Source organism: Canis aureus, chromosome 22, assembly GCF_053574225.1.
Source record: "Canis aureus isolate CA01 chromosome 22, VMU_Caureus_v.1.0, whole genome shotgun sequence".
Classification (NCBI taxonomy): Eukaryota; Metazoa; Chordata; class Mammalia; order Carnivora; family Canidae; genus Canis; species Canis aureus.
The window spans coordinates 23,024,766-23,044,697 of NC_135632.1; the positions used below are offsets into that span (position 1 = coordinate 23,024,766).

Genomic DNA, 19,932 nt, shown 5'->3' on the forward strand with positions numbered 1-19,932 from the left:
CTTCTCAATAGACAAGCTAAGTTAACTTTCTAGCTCTGTTACTCTGGTAACTTGGTAAAGGTGGTGTGTCAGCTATGTGTCTAGGCAACATTACTTCTGGTAGAGATAATATCTAATTGATAAACTGTATCTGAACTGGAAGGCCTGGAAATGAACTCTTAAGTTCAAAGTATCCCAAAGTGGGATACTTTGGGCTTCCCTGAGTGTAGCAAGTTCTTGGAACTGCTCATGTTCCTTGTTAGGCTGCTGGGAGCCATGTCCAGAGGATTGTTACTGGAGGAAGTAGCTCCTGTGGAACACGAGGCTTCTAAGCCAGGTTGGCACCCATCCTCACCTGTGTGGACTCATTTCTTAGAACCTGAGCTATCACCTAAGGGGTACAGGGGTCACAGAGTTGATCCTAGCATACAGCATGGACTACTGAGATGCTTCTACTCTAGATGCTCATCTGATGCTGCCCTGCTGGAATACTGTATTTCTTGACTTCATATGCTTCCATGTGAACCAATGCAGAGGGTAGCCTGTTAGGGTTTTGTGAGATTGATTGTCTAATCAAAGCCTTCTCCAGCCAAGTGAGTTTCCCTAACTACACACTTAAAATGCAAAGAATTCCATCTTTGTTAATTAAGGTTTGACAAATCAAAAGTGCTACTACCTCTTTGGTTATAGTTCACATTTCTTTCAGCACCAAATGTCTTGTCCAAGCCCTAAGCAATAGTTATGGCTCTTCGCTTATTGATGATTCTTACAGTATTGATATCATCAGTGGTTTCTAGACTATATGGTGTCCTGATGGTGAGAGTGCTTAAAGTTAGCCATTACTGTGTTCCCCGTGTTGGTGATGATCTTCCCAAGGTAGACTTCTGCATTTTCGCAGGGTCTTTGTTAGAACTATGGTAGATATTTATACAGGGGAGAAGCTTTTAGTTTGGTGAGATTTTTTTTTTTAAAACAGAAATACATGTTTTTTTAATTTATTTTTCTTAATTTAAGAGACAGAGCATAAGCACAAGCAGGGGGAGGCACAGGGAGAAGCAGACTCCCCACTGAGAAGGGGGCCCAATGCGGGCCTCAATACTAGGACCCTGAGATCATGACCTGAGCCGAAAGCAGACATTTAACCAACTGAGCCACTCAGACTCCCCTAAATTTATTTTTCTATTGAAGTATAGTGCCACTGGGATTGTTTTTGAGATAAAATTTATCATAAAATTTAAAATTTGAACTATTTTAAACTGTACAGTTTGGTGAATTTTAGTATATTCACAATTTTGTGTCACCAATACTATTATCTAATTCCAGAACATTTCTATCACCCCCAAAAAACCCTCACCTCCCAATTCTCCCCTCCTCTCATCTCTTAGCAGCCACTAATCCACTTTCTGTTGCTATGGATTTACAGATTTTGAACATTTCATAGAAGTGGAATCATATGGAATATGTGCCTTTTGTGTCTGGCTTTTTTCACTTAGCACCAGGTTTTCAAAGTCCATGTTGCAGCACATATCAGGGATTGATTCTTTTCATTATTAAGTCCTCTTTTTCATACTGTTGGAGTCTTCAAAAGCTAGGTAATTCTAAGCTGCCCATATTGTAAATGAAGGTGTTAATTTAATGGTTTTGATATCTGGAGTGCATTTTTAGTTCATGTGAGAATTTCTGCTCACCCAGCAGGGAAATCCAGTGCCCTGGTATCTGAGTTACCTGGAGCCCTTCTGTACTTTCCTGGCCCAAGTATCTACCCTGGGACCTTGTTTACCACAGTTCCCATTGTGGAGAGCTGGGATACCCATCTTCTTGGGTACTAGCCTTGGTGAAGCATCTGGGGGTTATATCTCTAACAGTAGATGAGGGGACCCCAACCTAGCTATTAATTAACTCTTTAATTTTCTGACTAATAGATACAATCTCTCCTCCCAGCCTTTATTTATTTAGATCTAGGCATTGTTCTAGGGATACTTCTGATAAAACTCATGATTTGGGATGCCTGGGTGGCTCAGCGGTTGAGCGTCTGCCTTTTTGGCTCAGGTCATAATCCTGGGACTCCGGGATTGAGTCGCACATCAGGCTTCCTGCATGAAGCCTGCTTCTCCCTCTGCCTATGTCTCTCTCTCTCTCTCTCTCTCTCTTTCATGAATAAATAAATAAAATCTTTTTAAAAAATAAATAAAACTCATGATTTGCAGGGAGTGAGGTCTTCTCTTCTACCTGTGTTATAGGTTCTCCACCTACCCCTGTTACCATCTGCATTATGTCATCCAAAAACTAGTATTTTGAGCTGCTGGTAGCACCCTTCTTGGTTTTCTAGCAATGAAATAGGTTTGTTTTTATTTTGTGTTTCTTTTGACATTTTGGTAAGATTTGGGAAAGAAGGGAAATATCTTTGTAGTTGACCTTTCCTCTACTCTTACCTAGATCAGGACAGTCCAATCCAACCTTTTATCTCCAGAAAGGCTCTCAAGCCTATGTACTCAGAAAAAAACCACCTGGTTCACTACTTCCTAAAGCACATAAGGTATGGTATACAAATGCAATAATTCTTTGTTGACAAATACTTTTTATATGCAGAAAAATAATTTAAATTGGTTTTAAAAGTCATCTCATTATTAAACAATAATACATTTTATTTCTTAGATAAAAATTTCACTTGAATTGTATCCCATTTTTAAAAAGGACTTGAGGTTGAAATCTGAGGCTGTCTTTAGGTCATTAATCTTGTGCAATACCCAGTCCTCTTATGGATTTGATTCCTTCCTTACAATTGGCTAAAAATGCAATCCAGTGAATATTTTCAGTGCTGCTCATTTATAGATGTTTGTCTTTGGTTATATATTTTTTAATTATGTTTTTAAAATTATCTTACAATAATATCTACTCACTGAAGGATCTTAATATATTTGCTCTGACAATCCATTGATCTTCTGCTAATAAAAAATACTTGAATAATCATTTTAAAGTATTCTCTGAATATTAGGCTTAGTGAGAATTAAAAAAGATTTGTTAAAAATTGAGTCTATTTTTAGGAAATAGCTATTATCTGTAGAATTTTAGAGAAGAAAACAAGAGAAAGCAAATCAAAGTCCTGGAAACATTGAAAGCACTGCATATTTAGGGTATTATCATAAACATGTTTAATAGGCGTTTCCCAGGCCAAGCTGACTGGGTTAGGGCCATTGAAGGATGGGCTTAAGATTACACATTAATGGAAAAATGCAGACTCTGGCTTTCTTGGTTCCATATCCAAGAAACTTGAGGATGCTAAAAATCAAAAAGTTGGGTAACTTCAAGTCTCAACATGGTAAGTCTAAAGAAGAATCCCCCCTGTGCCCAGAAGTTTATGCCCAATAAATGGCTCTCTTTCTCTCTCTTCCTGATAACATCTTATCAAAAGACTGAAAATAACATAATGATCATAATGATCTCAGCCCAAGTATCTGGCTTAGTTGGTTTCAACTCCCTTCCTTGTTTCTAAGTCCACACTGCAAAAAAAAAAAAAAAAACAAAAAAAAACACTGTTCTCACACTGCCGTCCACTTTATGACTCCCTGACCCATTTGTCCTTACCATCATCCACCTCACCCCCAGCACCAGGGGATTACAAACACTTCTTTCACAGTCTTTGGTTTCATTGACTTCTCTCACCTGGGTCCTGGTTATAGTCCTATCTCTGCCTTAGTTAATCTTTGTTAACTGCTGTTGTCCAAGAGAGCTGCATGATTTCTCCTCATCAGTCACTGTGGGCGCCTGGGTGGTGCACAGTTGTAACCAACAAGAGCATCACACTCTTGGTTTTGGCTTAAGCTGTGAGATTGAGCCTGGAGCCGAGTCCCACGTCGGGTTCTATGCTCTAAGCTCAGCGAGGAGTCTGCTTAAGAATCTGCCTCTCAGGGATCCCTGGGTGGCGCAGCGGTTTGGCGCCTGCCTTTGGCCCAGGGCGCAATCCTGGAGACCCGGGATCGAATCCCACGTGGGGCTCCCAGTGCATGGAGCCTGCTTCTCCCACTGACCATGTCTCTGCCTCTCTGTGTATGTGTGTGACTATCATAAAAAAAAAAAAAAAAAAAGAATCTGCCTCTCAAATAAATAAATAAATAAGAAGAAGAATCTGCCTCTCCCCACCCCCATCTAAAATAAATCTTAAAAAAGAAGAAAGTGATCAGTCACCACTGAGTCTGGGGCAGATGAGTTAGCATTATAGCTCTGCTATAAGCTGTGTCCTCAGGTCCTGAGTGATAGGCCCGTGTATCTGTCCTGGTTGAGGAGGCCCTTCTATTTTATTTGGGTCCCTGCTTCAGTACTTGCTTGCATCTTATTGCCTCCATTCCCTGTGGTTATCTTGAGCTCCATGGTAGCCTTGAGTACCTAGAATGATTCCCCTACCCCTGCTTTAGAAATAAGTACCTCTTTTGATCTCCAGAAGGAGCTAGTACTTTTTCCCTGGTACTAGCACTCTCTGTCCTCCCCCAGCACCCTATAGCTAACTGCTCAGAGCATTAGAATAGAGACTTGCCTGATCCCCCTTGGGAGTCATGAGAAAGAAAGAGTGAGCAAGCATAAGCCAGTAAGCAAGCAGGGAACTGTTGAGAACAAAGATGTTTTTATGATAATCTGTGAAATATTGTTGTCAGGAACTGTTGCCTTCATAGTCACAGAGCCAATATTAAGCCCCATACACGTGCCTATCCTTTAGCCTAATTAAATGATCATGGTCTTTTTAAGTGCTAGCCTACTTTATAACTGTAATAATTGCACTAACACTACTTTTAAGGAAAATATTATCCTCTAGGTCATTTGTTGATACTGTTTCAAAATTGATTTCTAGCCTTTTTTTAAAAAAAAGATTTTATTTATTTATTTATTTATTTATTTATTTATTTATTTATTTATTTGAGACACACAGAGAGAGAGAGGCAGAGACACAGGCAGAAGGAGAAGCAGGCTCCATGCAGAAGCCCAACATGGGACTCGATCCCGGGACTCCAGGATCACACTCTGGGCCAAAGGCAGACACTAAGCCGCTGAGCCACCCAGGGATTCCCTGATTTCTAGCCTTAATCTAAGCTCACTATAGTTATTAAATGTCTGTGTTTCTGGGGTGCCTGGCTGGCTCTGTTGGCAGAGCACATAACTCTTCTTGGGGTCATGAGTTTGAGCCATGTAGGATGTAGAGATTACTAAAACATAATAATTTTAAAAATCTTTAAAGTTTCTGTTTCTGATTTTTAATAATTCATTGTCCTATTTAGATTGATAGAGAATTCAAAGTCCAGAAAGCTTTGTTTTCAGTTGGATTCCCCGTTCCCAAACCTTTATTGTACTGCAGTGATCCTTCTGTCATTGGAACAGAATTTTACATGATGGAACATGTGCAGGTAAATTCACAATCTTATTTTATTGTTACTTCTATTTTTAATGATGAATTTAGATGCCAATAAATTATAGCTTGTTAATTAACATTTTAGGTAATTAGTTTGTGTTTCAAGAGCTTAAACTTTTGTTTTAATAAGTACAAGGAATGTGAGAGAGGTGAATAGACTAGGAACAAATTCAGTTGAGGGTGTTTAACTTATTCTTAAATTTTCCTCTAGGGGGCAATAAAGAACTATATGTAATGGCAATAACCAAATGCTCCAGACGGAAGGGGGAAAACTACTTCCAAATCAATCCATTAAGAACAGTAATTTCAAAGTGTTTAAAAAAATTTTTTTGCGAGTGTAACTTGAAAGTAGTTTTTTCCTTTAAGTTCAACTTGGAATGTCCTTTAGCATACATACTCTGTTAAACATGTTTCCCAAATGAATGTTTTTCTAGCATATTCTACAAAGAATGGTTTTTGGTCGCAAACTGTTAATCCTGATTTTTTTTTCTTGTAGGCAAGGGGGATTATGGCACAGCAAATAATTTGTGTGAAAATGTTTTTTTCAGTTTTAAATTATTTGTTGTAATTGTTTCCATAGGGTCGAATCTTTCGTGATTTCACAATTCCTGGTGTTAGCCCAGCAGAACGGTCAGCCATATATGTGGCCATGATAGAAACCTTGGCTCGGTTACATTCCTTGAATGTACAGTCATTGCAGCTGGAAGGATATGGTAGAGGTGCTGGCTACTGCAAAAGACAGGTAATACATCCACATAAAGAGCTCCTTTTCTCAAGTTCTTGGAAATAATATACTTTATTAGTCAAAATAAAGACCTATTTTATGCTTTCTTGAAACTTGAACATAACTTTATTTTTTTTTAAGATTTTTTAAAAATTTATTCATGAGAGACACAGAGCGAGAGAGAGAGAGAGGCAGAGACACAGGCAGAGGGAGATGCAGGCTCCATGCAGGGAGCCTGACGTGGGACTCAATCCCGTGACTCCAGGATCATGCCCTGGGCAGAAGGCGGCCCTAAACTGCTTAGCCACCAGGGCTGCCCTGAACATAACTTTTAATATCAGCCTTGTATTGGCTTGTTGTTAGCATGAAATAATTTTATATTTTTAGATCAGGTTTTTTCAGCCTAAGCTTCTGTAACTAACAAGATGTACATGAATGCAAATTTATTTTTTTTAATATTTCATTTATTTATTTGGCACAGAGAGCTAGGGAGGCAGGAGGCAGAAGGAGCAAAGGGAGGCAGAAGGAGATGGAGAGGGAGAAGCAGGCTCCTCGCTGAGCAGGGAGCCCAATACCAGATTCCATTCCAGGACTCTGGGATCATGACCAGGGCATCTGACCAAAGGCAGATGTTTAACTGACTGAGCCACCTAGGTGCCCTATGAATCCAATTTAAAGCTTTTCAGCCTCTTCACTTAATTTATCAATATATTTTCTGTACAGTTTCCCTTTTTAAGTTAACATATCTCTTAAGCACAGCTGTGTGTTTAACACTTGCTGAGTACTATGTTAAATATCAAGAAAATAGAAATAAATTCTTCCCCTAAAGGAATTTATGGTCATTTTTTGAGAGACCTGTACGTGAAGCTCATTTACATTAAACTTGAAAATATAATAAAAGAGTATATAATTTAGTAATAAATTGTTTGTTACTCATCAGGAGAGCTGTTCTATTCAGAGGATAGGTATCACTGTGCCTTTGCTCAGGTGGGGAAAGCTTTGTGGGAGAGATGTCTTGCATTGTGTATTTATGAAAAGAGAAAATCTAGAGTGTTAGAGAAGACTTGGTGAACATTTCGTACCAAAGGGACAGCTAGTCCCATGTATGGGACTATTTCCCTTTGTATGTGTGTCTGTTTGAGGGGGCTGATGGAAGAGAGAAGGGAACTAAGATTTAGAGAGTACTCACTGTATGTCAGGTCCCATGGAAGGTGAATTGCTGACCTACTCTTTTTAAATCTTTGTAACAACCATAAGACATAGGTCTTATTACCCCCATTTTATAGGTGAGGAATCAGACCAATGGGTATCAGATAACACATGAATAAGTGGCTTAGACATAATTTGTACCCCGGTCCGTATGATTCCAAAGATGTAGGTCTTTACCCCCTAAATTGAACAGAGATACCGTGGGGAGTACAGAGAAAACTATAAGCTGACAAATAATATGGTCTCAATTGATGAAGGACTGACTGAGAATAGTTTGATTTGTTTGCATTTAATCCTAAGAAAAATAAAAAGTTCTTGCATTCCTTATACCTGAAAATAGATTTAGAAGATTCTGGGGGCGGGGGGGACAGCCCTGGTGGTTCAGTGGTTTAGCGCCGCCTTCCGCCCAGGGCATGATCCTGGAGACCTGGGATTGAGTCCCACATTGGGCTCCCTGCATGGAGCCTGCTTCTCCCTCTGCCTGTCTCTGCCTCTCTCTCTCTGTGTCTCTCATGAATAAATAAATAAATAAAATCTTTAAAAAAAAAAGATTCTGTGGGTAATAGGAAAGGGTATTAAAATGAAAAATAAAAATCTAGTCCCAATATTTCCTTTTTCAGGGATTATTTGTTGCTTATGACCCTTCCAGAAATCTCAGAAGTCCCCTATGCCTATTTATTTGTGTATATATGTGTATATGTTTGCATACATTATTTTTTCTTCCACAAAACAGTTGCAGAATAAAGACTAGAACCCATATGTCTTGATTCCTATGCCAGTATTTTTTTTCCTGATAAAAATCTAGGTTAGTAAAATGGAATTAGATGGAAGAGATTTAAATGTTTTAGGCTTATGTGAATATTACTTTAGGCATTTGTCTTCAGCATTTAGGAATAAGACCAAATTTGATATAATCAAGTTTTGTTTTAGAATTGCTTGATCTTCTACTTTCAGTTCTATAATTTTTCTTATTTGTATATCTTTAGGTATCAACCTGGACAGAACAATATCAAGCTGCAGCTCATCAGGATGTCCCTGCCATGAACCAGCTATCTGACTGGCTAATGAAAAACTTGCCAGATAATGACAATGAAGAAAATTTGGTTCATGGAGATTACAAACTAGATAACATTGTTTTCCACCCTACAGAGGTACTGTAAGCCATTTTTATAATAAACTAAGTGGGTCTTAGCACTTCTGATTTGGGGCACAAGTACTAGGTAGATGTTCCCCTCAAGACTCTGAAGGAGCCCAACCCAACCTCACTCTTCCCCTACCTTTTGGATTGTCTTCACCATACAAAACTTTTAGGAATGAGTTCTGCAGATTTTCTGTCAAAGATAGCTGCCTACCTTTAAGGCCAAGTCTACCCTCAGGATACCTGATTTACTACTTAAACAGGATTTGGGAATTTACTTGCATGTCACTATTTTCTTCAGAGATGTTTTTTATCTACAAAAAATATTTAGCTTATCCATATTCTTGTTCTTTTGGTTCATTTTCACTTCCTTTTCTTATCCTGTGAAGAATTTTTAATTTAAGTAATTATAAACTTAGGACAGAATTCCAAAAACCTTTTTTGAGGTTTTGAAAGAATTCTATGAGATTAATGTGACCTTGCTCTGTGTAAATGTACACAGTATAATCTTTATTTATTAATTTTTTATAAGATTTTATTTATTCATGAGAGACACAGAGAGGCAGAAACAGAGGCAGGGGGAGAAGCAGGCTCCCCGCAGAGTGCCCAATGAAGGACTCGATCCCAGGACCCCAGGATCACAACCTGAGCCAAAGGCAGACACTGAGCCACCCAAGCACTCCCACAGTATAATCTTTATAAAGGCTACAGAAAATTCAAAACTATAACTCTCCTCCATGAAGCATAGACAGTGAGGCCTAGGATTGGAAGAGTATGGTGGGAATGAGGAAACCACTTAGTTTTCCTCATTACCTATATGCCATGGGACAAGACGCTTGGCCACTAGTAATTTGACATTAATGTGAAAGGTTTATAGTTCCCTGAATAAAAGAGGTTTTTCTGAGTTCATTAATTTTCTCAGAATGCTAAGATGTTTTAGAGCAGGAAGAGCTGTTCTGAATTCATGTGCTAAGCTTCTAGGTTTCATGTTCTTTCCCTATAGGAAGAGGACAGGAGAAAAATAGCATTATAAATTACATTGCTGTCATAATTCAAAGTAGTATTATATGAAATCAGGATTCAAATATAACATAAAATCAGGAGCACATTCACCAGCCAGACAGAAAACTTTTTATAGGAAAGTCAGTTTGGATAGTAAAGTTATGTGTATGTAATTATATATGTGTATGGGTAAACTTTTGTTAATGGCACTGATTAATTCTTTTTTTTTTTTTTTTTGGCACTGATTAATTCTGAAATAACTTTGTTAAATATGGATTAGGAAGATTAAAGAATGCTAACTAATAACCTGGAAAATTTTTAAAAGTTTATACCTTAAAACTTAGCAGGATCAGGCCTCTATTTGGTCTGTATCATTTGAGTCTTTAATATTTCAGGAGCCTATCTTTGAATAAGTCAGTCTTCTATGTGTTCTATGTACTTTTTTTTTTTTTTTAAGATTTTATTTATTTATCCATAGAGAGGAAGAGACGCAGAGATACAGGCACCATGCAGAGAGCCGGACCTGTGACTCCATCCAGGGTCTCCAAGATCACGCCCTGGGCTGCAGGTGGCGCTAAATGGCTGTGCCACCAGGGCTGCCCCCCCCCCCCTTTTTTTTTTTTTTTTTAAGATTTTATTTATTTATTCATGAAAGACACAGATAGAGAGAAGCAGGGGCACAAGCAGAGGGAGAAGCAGGCTCCATGCAGGAAACCCAATGCATGACTCAGTCCCGTATCGCAGAATCACACCCTGAGCCAAAGGCAGACGCTCAATCACTGAGCCACCCAGTCATCCCTCTATGTACATTTTTACTCAGTGCTTAAGCAAGGAAGGGAAAATTCAGGCCTAGATCTCTTGAATTTTGTGTCATCAACCAAGATGTTTAAATTTAGGATTAGTCATAATATGTTGAAAGTAATGGCAAAACACTAAGTACCATATTTTACTCCCTTTTCATTTTTAATCTCATATTAGAAAACCATTTCTTACAGGATTAAAGTTGTCGAACAGATGTCATCTTCCTTTAGATAAGCAGAATATTAAATAGTTGAAAAAGCCATTATTTTAAAAAAGAAACAACTGGTAGAGGCAGATTTCTGACATATATGATTATCTTTTAATGTATTAGAATTATATGGTATCTTGTAAAATGTCGTCTTTATATATATCCAATAAACCCATAATTAATAGTTAAATAAAATTTAATCAATTTCTGCCTCCTATAAATATTGTAGCTGATTTTTTTTTGAATTAACATGTGGTTGGCAGAGTACAAGTCAACTACTATTTATTTATTGCCAGCTATTTGCTCTAAAAGATAACGTTGGAAAGGAAGTACAGCGCTTAATGAGCTCAAAATACAAGTGGAGAGGAAAAAGAAATTAGCTCACCGCAATGAACCATATATACCCAAGTGTTGAAGTATGCCATGCAAAGTGAACTTTAAGAGAAGTCAGAGGGAAAGATACACTGTAGACTGTCACTTATAGCTGTGAAATATTAAAATTTAATTTTAGTTAATAGTTTATCTTTTCCACCTCATATTTTATCTTTTTTTATTTTTTAAATGTCCCCTTTATTTATTTTCTTAAGTTAACTCTACCCTCAATGTGGGGCTCAAACTCATGACCCTAAGATCAAGAATCACATGCTATACCTACTGAGCCAGCCAGGTACCCCCCTCCACCTCCTTTTTTTAGATTTAAGAATTAAATGGGAAAATTAGGGTATGTTTCTTCTTCTTTTTTTTAATAATTTTATTTTTTTTTCAAAGATTTCTGTTTATTTGATAGAGTGTGAGAGAGAGTGCCAACACAAGTAGGGCAGAAGGGCAGAGGGAGAGGGAGAAGCATACTCCCCTCTGGGCAGGGAACCTGATGCAGGGTTCCATCCCAGGACCCCAGGATCATGACCTACGCCAAAGGCAGATACTTGACTTAGCGACCCAGGCACCCTGAGTATGTTTCTTTTTTTTTTGTGAGAGAAAATTAGAGTATGTTTCTTTTTGTATGAAGGCATTCCACAAATTGAAAAATGAGTCCTTGGACTATAGCAAGCTGAATATGTGTATGTATGTGCTTACCTGTTTACATTCCTATGGATATGATTGAAAGCTTATTATTTTTTCTTTGAGAATAAGGATTACATTTAATTTTTTTTTTACCTTTGCCTCTAGAGTCTATATAGTAGATGCAGTAAATGGGGATCTGCTAGACTGTAACCTCCTTTAAAGCAGTAAGTGTAGCATTTATGTAGCAGGTGGTTACATGTTTCTGAATTAATCTAAGTTGAAAGAATTGATTTTATTAATCACTATTTCTATATCATATATTTGTCCTTAGTTTTTATTCTCTGTGTGACCTTAGAGCAAATAATTTAACCTCTCTCTGTGCCTCAGTTTTTATATTAATTTGTTTTTATTGATGTATAACTGACAAATCATATTAGTTTAGGTGTTCAACATGATTTGATACTTGCATATGCTATGAAATAGTAACCACAATAAGTATTGTTTCCCCTTTCACCCTATGATGTTACATAATATACTATACAATGTTATAGACTCTAGTCACCGGGGTGTACGTTGATCCCCTTATGGCTGAATTTTGTACCTCTTGACCCTCTTCTCCCATTTCACTCACATCATATCCTCCCTCTTACCTCTGGCAGCCACCAGTCTGCTCCCTTCATATATGAGTTTGGTTATATTTGTTTTGTTCATTTGTTTTTTAGAGGCCACATATAAGTGAAATCATATAGTATTAGTCTTCCTCTGTCTGACTTATTACACTTAGCATTATACCTTCAAGGTCTGCTCATGTTGTCACAAATGGCAAGATTTCACTCTTTTTATGGCTGAGTAATATTCTGTTGTACATATACCACATCTTTATCCATCCATCCATCCATCCATCCATCCATCCTTCTATCAATGGATGCTTTGGTTATTTTAGCATCTTGGCCACTGTGAACAGTATGCAATAAACATAGGGGCATATGTCTTTTCTGACTAAATGTTTTTTTAATTTTCTTAATATAAATATACAGAAGTAGAATTGCTGTATCATATGATAGTTCTTTTCAATTTTTGAAGAAACCCCATACTGTTTTTTGTAGTGCTACACCAATCTAGAGTCCCACCAATGATGCACAGAAGTCCCCTTTTTTTCCACATCCTCACCAGCACTTGTTATTTTCTGTCTTCTTGAAAGTAGCCATTATGACAGGTATGAAATAATGCCTCATTATCTTATATCATCATTCTGATGGGTGATGTTAAGCATTTTTTTCATGTGACTGCTGGTCATCTGTATGTCTTCTTTGGAAAAATTTCTGTTTAGAATTTCTACCTATTTTTAATCAGATCATTTTTATTGAGTTATATGAGTTCTTTTATTTATTTTGGCTATTAACCCCTTATTGGATATATGATTTGCAAATACTTTGTCCCATTCAGGAGGTTGCCTTTCTATTTTATTGATGGTTTCCTTTGCTATGCAGGTTTTTAGTTTGATGTAGTCCTGTTTGTTTATATTTGCTTTCATTGCCATTTCCTTGGCAATCAGTTACAAAAAATACTGCCAAGACTAATGTCAAGTAGCCTACTGCCTATGTTTTCTTCTAGGAACTTTGTGGTTTTTGGTCTTGTGTTCAAGGCTTTAATCCAGTTTGAGTTAATTTATGTATGGTTTAAGATGGTGGTATGGTTTCATTCTTAAAATGTGGCTGTCCAATTTTCCCAATACCATTTATTAAAGAGACCATCTTTTCTCCATTGTATATTCTTGCCTCCTTTGTCATAAATTAATAGACCATATACGCGTGAGTTTTTTTTTTTTCCTGGGCTCTTTATTCTGTTTCATTTATCTTTGTATCTGTTTTTGTGCCAATACTGGTTTGATTATTATAGCATTATAATTTGAAATAGGAAGTGTGATGGTTCCAGCTTTATTCTTTTTCAAGATTGCTTTGGCTCTTTGGGATCTTATGTTGTTCCATACAAATTTTAGGATTCTTTGTTCTACTTCTGCATTGAATCTATCGATTGCTTTGGATAATATGGATAGTTTCACAATATTCTTAAAATCCATGAGCACGGAATATCTTTCCATTTGATTGTACATCCTTCAATTTATTTCATCAATGTCTCATAGCTTTCATTGCACAGGTCTTTTACTCACTTGGTGAAATTTATTCCTGGGTATTTTATTCTTTTTGGTGCAGTTGTAATTGTAACTTTCTTAATTTCTCTTTCTGATAGTTTGTTGTTATAATATAAAAACATAACATTGTTATGTGTTGATTTTGTATCCTGCAACCTTACTGAATTTGTTTATCCTATTAGGTTTTTTTGGTGAAGTCTTATAGCATTTTCTATATATAAAATTCTGTCCAAAAATAATGACAGTTTCACTTCTTCTTTTTCATTTTAGATGCTTTTTAATTTCTTTTTCTTGCCTTATTGCTCTGGACTTCCAATTGCTAGGATTTCCAATACTGTGTTGAATATAAATGGCAAGAGTGGGCATCCTTGTCTTGTTCCTAATTTTTAAAGAAAAAGTTTTCAGCTTTTCACCGTTGAATATGATGTTGCAGTAGGCTTATTATATTGAGATGCATTCACTGTAATAGCTTTGTTGAAAGTTTTTATAAATGGATGTCACATTTTGTCAAGTGTTTTTTTCTAGATCTACTTAGATGATCAAATGATAATTTTCTTGATGTGGTGTATGACATTGATTTATTTGCAGGTGTTGAACCATCCTTGCATCCCTGGAATAAATCCCACTTGATCATAGTATATGACCTTTTAAATGTATTATTGAATTTGGTTTGCTAGTATTTTGTTGAGGATTTTTGCATCTATTTCATCAGGGATATTGGCACGTATCTGCATTTCCTTAAGGTTTTTTTCTGGGGTTTTATCTTGTTCTCTTGTTTGGAACATATTCCTTTTTCCTCATTTTGCTTGATTCTCTTTGTTACTTCTTTTTTTAAAGATTTGTTTATTGGGGTGCCTGGGTGGCTCAGTGATTTAGCATCTGCCTTTGACTCAGGGTGTGATTCTGGGGTCCTGGGATCAAGTCCCACAGCAGGCTCCCCAGAGGGAGCCGCTTCTCCCTCTATCTGTGTTTCTGCCTCTCTCTGTGTATCTTTCATGAATAAATAAATAAAATCTTTAAAAAAAGAGAAAAAAGACAAGCATAAAAAAATAAAGATTTGTTTATTTGAGAGAGTGTGTGGGGGGAGGGGCAGAGGGAGAGTGAGAGAGAAAATCTCAAGCAGACTCCCACTGAGCGTGGAGCCTGACACAGGGCTTGATCTCACCACCCTGAGATCATGACTTAAGCCAAAATCAAGAGTCAGATACTTAACTGACTGAGCCACCCAGGCACCGCTGTCTTTGTTTTTATGTATTAAGCACAACTGCTGTCTCTCCCAATCTTAAAGGAGTGGACACAGGAAGATGGGATGTGTTTTAGTCTTCTGTTTATGCAGTGTCCTGGGGGTAACAGCCTGCCAAGGACTGCCTCTATGATTACGTCAGCCCTGTGGAGCCCAGAAATGCAAGAACCCTGGCCACAAGAGTGAGCATTCAAGGAATATCCCTTGTGTGAACAACTTTGGCAGGGCCATAAAGGAAGGATAGACCAGGATAATACCATCCACTGGATTTACTTATGGAATGAGGCCTCGTGGGAGCATCCAGCTGGGTAGTCCTCTTGCTGAGTTCAGTGAGGAAGGGCCATGTGGTAGCACAGGGGCAGGGCAAACAGCACTAGCAAGGTAGAGGGACAGTGCAAAAATGGCACCTGCCACTCCAGCAGATGGTGTAAGATTAAGCTAATGAATCTCCTTCATATAAGGTCTAAGTTCTTTTCTTTTTTTTTTTTTTAAAGATTTTATTTATTTATTCATGAGAGACACACAGAGAGAGGCAGAGACATAGGTCCTGCAGGACTGGATCCCAGGACCCCTTGATTCAAAGGGAGATGCTCAACCACTGGGCCACCCAGGTGCCCCAGGTCCAAGTTCTTTTCAACATGCCATTTTTGATGAATCCCAAGATGGATAAATCTATACATTAAGTGTGGAGTCTCAGTTTCGTAGAGTCTTGGTTCTCCTGAATATGAACCATACTGGTTTTCAAAGCCAGACATTTTGGGGGCTCATCTCTCTGGTGCAGATCCTAAGGATGAGAATACCTGATGTGAAGCTTGACCCCCTTACCCCTCAGAAATATAGTTCATATTTATTAGATCCCTCCTGCTTTGGGTTGCCACATTGGAGGGTAGGATTTTTGGTGACACTATGTCTCTGCCTCACCTACCCATCTTGATGTGATCTCTTTTTTTTAAAGATTTTATTTTTAAGTTATCTCCACACCCAACTTGGAGCTTGAACTCAGGACCCCAAGATCAAGGGGTGCATTCTCTACAGACTGAGCCATCCAGGCACCCTTGATGTAGCCTTTCTATCCTTTATTGTGGAAGAGCTGTTCAGGTAGCTATTGGGTCTTTTTTCAGACAAAGTTGTTCTATATGAAGCTGAAGATTTGATGTATCTGTGGAAAGAGTTGAGGTCAGGGTCTTCTTATGTTACTGCTTGAACCACTCATTTTAACTTTATATTTTAAAATAAATATAGACTCCTAAGAAGTTGTGAAAATAGCACAGAGGGTCATGTATACCTATCATCCAATTCCCCAAATGGATCTTACACTGATATAGTATATTATCAAAGCCGGGAAACTGACATGGTGTGCCTTTTTTTTTTTTTTTTAATTTTTATTTATTCATAATAGTCACACACACACACAGAGAGAGAGAGAGAGAGAGAGAGAGAGAGAGAGAGGCAGAGACACAGGCAGAGGGAGAAGCAGGCTCCATGCACCGGGAGCCCGATGTGGGATTCGATCCTGGGTCTCCAGGATCACGCCCTGGGCCAAAGGCAGGCGCCAAACCGCTGTGCCACCCAGGGATCCCAGGTGTGCCTTTTAAATTGGATAAAGAGGTACCAAAATTTCAGGATTTATTGAAAAGCTAAAATGAAGTAATCAATATGGAGCAAGTAACTGGTACCTGACATTCCTCTGCTGAACTTGTTTCAATTCTCTTCTTCTTTTTCCTTTTTTCTCTATTTTGCTTTTTTCTGAGATTGCCTATCAAGCTCTATTTTTCAGACAACTATCAAGGTAAATGCAAATATTTCATAATATGCACTAAAACTTAAACAGTGATTGTAGGGGATCAGATTATAGGAGACTTCTAAGTTGTACATTTCTGTAATGAGTAAGCTTTGAGGTTTTATCATTTTGTGTTTTTTTTTTCAAAGAATAGCATGTTTTATTTTTATTATTAGAAACACAAGAAAGAAGACAAAAACAAACTTAAATTATCAACCTCCCAGGAATGTGTGTGGTAAGCCAGTAAAGGATTACTAAAGGGTATGGCAAAACCAGAGCACATTACTCAGTTTTGTAATCCATATTTTCCAGTTACTTGTACATAAAGTATTTGAAGCATGTTTGAGCGAGTATTTCTGTAGTACAACATGCTACAGCAGTGATTAAAAGAAATCCAGCTTTTCTGAAAAATACTGTTAATTTTCTAAATATAAATCTTAACCATCTGGCAGAGAAATGCTTAAGGAATTTAATGTGTATTTCAACTTGAAAAACAAAAATATTTAATTAGAAACAGATAAACCTAGAGATAACTCATCTGCATTCATTAATTAGTAGTCTTATGTATTTAAGATAACAAATATATGTAATCTGGTTCCTCTGAAGTCATCTATCTTGCAGCCTCTTATATATTAACTTATGAAGAAAAAAAAGTATGCAAACAAAGCTTGTTTTTTTAATGGCTTTTTCTTTTTAATTTCCTTCATTATCTTTTAAATGTTAGTGTAGTTGGGGAGCATCATAGTTATACAATTTAATTTTGTTGCTAGAAAAGCTGTGGCAATTGAATTTTTCTTCAGCACCTTTCTATAACATTTTTTTCTCAGAGAGAGAGAGGAGAGAGGGGCAGAGGGAGAAAGTGAGAGAAAATCTTAAGCAGGCTCCACATTCAAAGGGGGAGCCTCACACAGGGCTTGAGCTCATGACGCTGAGATCATGACCTGAGCTAAACTCAAGAGTCGGACGCTTAACCAACTGAGCCACCCAGGTGCCCCTACATTACAGATATTTTTAAAATACTTTTTAGTAGGGACACCTGGATAGTTCTGTCAGTTAAATGTCTGCCTTCAGCTCAGATCATGATCCCAGGATTCTGGGATTGAGCCCAGAGTGGGCTCCCTACTTAGTGAGGAGCTTGCTTCTTCCATCACACACCCCACCCCACCCCCGCCTGTGCTCTCTCTCTCTCTCTCTCTCTCTCTCTCTCAAATAAATAAAATAAAAAATACAACAATAAAATAAAATGCTCTTTAGTAAATGCTCGTTGGTAATAAAGCCAGGTTTTGAACTCCAGCCTACAGACTTGCAATGTTAAATAATTTTTTCTGTATTGTACTTCCTCTTCCTCTCTTGGAATTGATCAACTTTAGGGGTGTCTTTGTCTTTGACCACAGCCTCTTTACCTTCTATTTCTCTTGTTTCTTATACTTCCCCTGAGATGCTACAAGCTTGATTACTTTAGAATCCATGAACCCCTGATGACTTACTTTGGCTTCTTATTCTGCCTGGCTCATGTGGGCATGATCAATTGTTTTAAAAACTATTTTCTTTATTGTCAGTTGAATTAATAATTCTTTGACTGTGAATATATACAAGTAATATAAGAGTTATAAAGTTTTCTGACCTTAGATTACTTATTATTCCAGAATCTTCTCACCTTTTGACTTTATAGATTCTCTAATCCTAATTTTGGGTTGTTATATTTTTGCTTCATTATATAGCCATGAATCAGGTTAATGGGGTTCTGGGACACATGTATGTTGCATAATTTCATCTAGGCTGTAACTTCATCTCTTTGTAAAATCTATGACTTTTTAAAATATTTTTTTCAAATCTTTTCCATTCTTCCCAAACTATCAAATTGCTTTTCTCACTTAGATTCCCACTCTCAGGGCAGCCCGGGTGGTTCAGCAGTTTAGCGCCTCCTTCAGCCCAGGGCCTGATCCTGGAGACCTGGGATCGAGTCCCACATCAGGACCCCTGCATGGAGCCTGCTTCTCCCTCTGCCTGTGTCTCTGCCCCCCCACCCCCCCGCCGTGTCTCTCATGAATGAATAAATAAAATCTTTAAAAAAAAAAAAAAAGATTCCCACTCTCAGTGTATGGTCTTGCCTTCTACTTGATTCACTTTTGTCCTTAGTCACTTTCTACCCCAAGCTATTTTCTGGGGATGACCGGACCTTTGAAGTCCTCTTGATGTAATTGAAGACATTTCAGCACTTTACACAATATCTCTGTCATGCAGGTTGATGGGTAAGATTTTTCTTAAGCTTCATTGCAGAGAAAAGTTGTCACTCTTAAGTAGCTGATTTGTTTTGAACCTGTATACACTACGGGCATTTTGACTAATCATGCTTCACACTTTATTTTGCCCACTGAAAACTCAGAGCAGTTTTTATTGTCCATGCTAACAACTATATGTGACCTATGACATTTAACTTGATGTAATAATCTTACCCCTAGTTTCATATTTTTATTTTTAAAGATTTTATTTATGTATTCATGAGAGACAGAGAAAGAGGCAGAGACACAGGCAGAGGGAGAAGCAGGCTCCATGCAGGGAGCCTGACATGGGACTCAATCCTGGGTCTCCAGGATCAGGCCTTGGGCTGAAGGTGGTGCTAAACCTCTGAGCTACCCAGGCTGCCCCAGTTTCATCTTTTTATTTAAAATTCTATTAATATCTTCTTCCCTGCCTTCTTCATCTATTTTTTGTCATGTTAGATTGCATGTGTTTCTTTTGGTTTTTTTTTTTTTCAAGATTTTATTTATTTATTCATGAGAGACATAGAGAGGCAGAGATGTAGGCAGAGGGAGAAGCAGGCTCACCATGGGGTGCCCATTAAGGGACTCAATCCCTCTGGGATCATGCCCTGCGCCAAAGGCAGTCCCCTCAACCACTGAGACACCCAGGCATCCCGCATGTATTTCTTTTGTTTTGAAAAGATAATATATATACATTTTAATAAAATTCAATAGTACAGAAAACACACATAGAAAAATAAAACTCAGTGTAGAAGATAATCAGCAAAATGAAAAGCTGTTTGTTGTGCTGAGATTTCAGAAAAACCATCAGAAGTCATTTTATTAAGTTCTTTAGCAGCAAAATGAATTAGTAAAGGTTCATTTTCACTACTAGGAGTTAGGCTGAGCTTGTTATATAGCTCTGTGCACAAACAGGCATCAATGGTTTTCTGATAAACTATTGCTACTTAATTTACACTAATTGATAGAGTTTGATGAACCATCAACTTTTCTCACTAGCCTTTGTTTTATAGCTTTGTGCAATTACCT

At 37.7% G+C, this 19,932-nt stretch overlaps 1 protein-coding gene across 1 annotated transcript in view; it reads left to right on the plus strand.

The window, feature by feature from the left end:
• ACAD11 (acyl-CoA dehydrogenase family member 11) overlaps window positions 1-19,932 on the plus strand; it is a 109,526-nt gene that overhangs the window by 3,364 nt on the left and 86,230 nt on the right. The window contains exons 2-5 of the mRNA XM_077865169.1: window positions 2,416-2,515; window positions 5,247-5,372; window positions 5,958-6,119; window positions 8,297-8,461. Of these exons, the coding sequence (XP_077721295.1) occupies window positions 2,416-2,515; window positions 5,247-5,372; window positions 5,958-6,119; window positions 8,297-8,461 (553 nt within the window). The remainder of the gene's footprint in view (window positions 1-2,415; window positions 2,516-5,246; window positions 5,373-5,957; window positions 6,120-8,296; window positions 8,462-19,932) is intronic.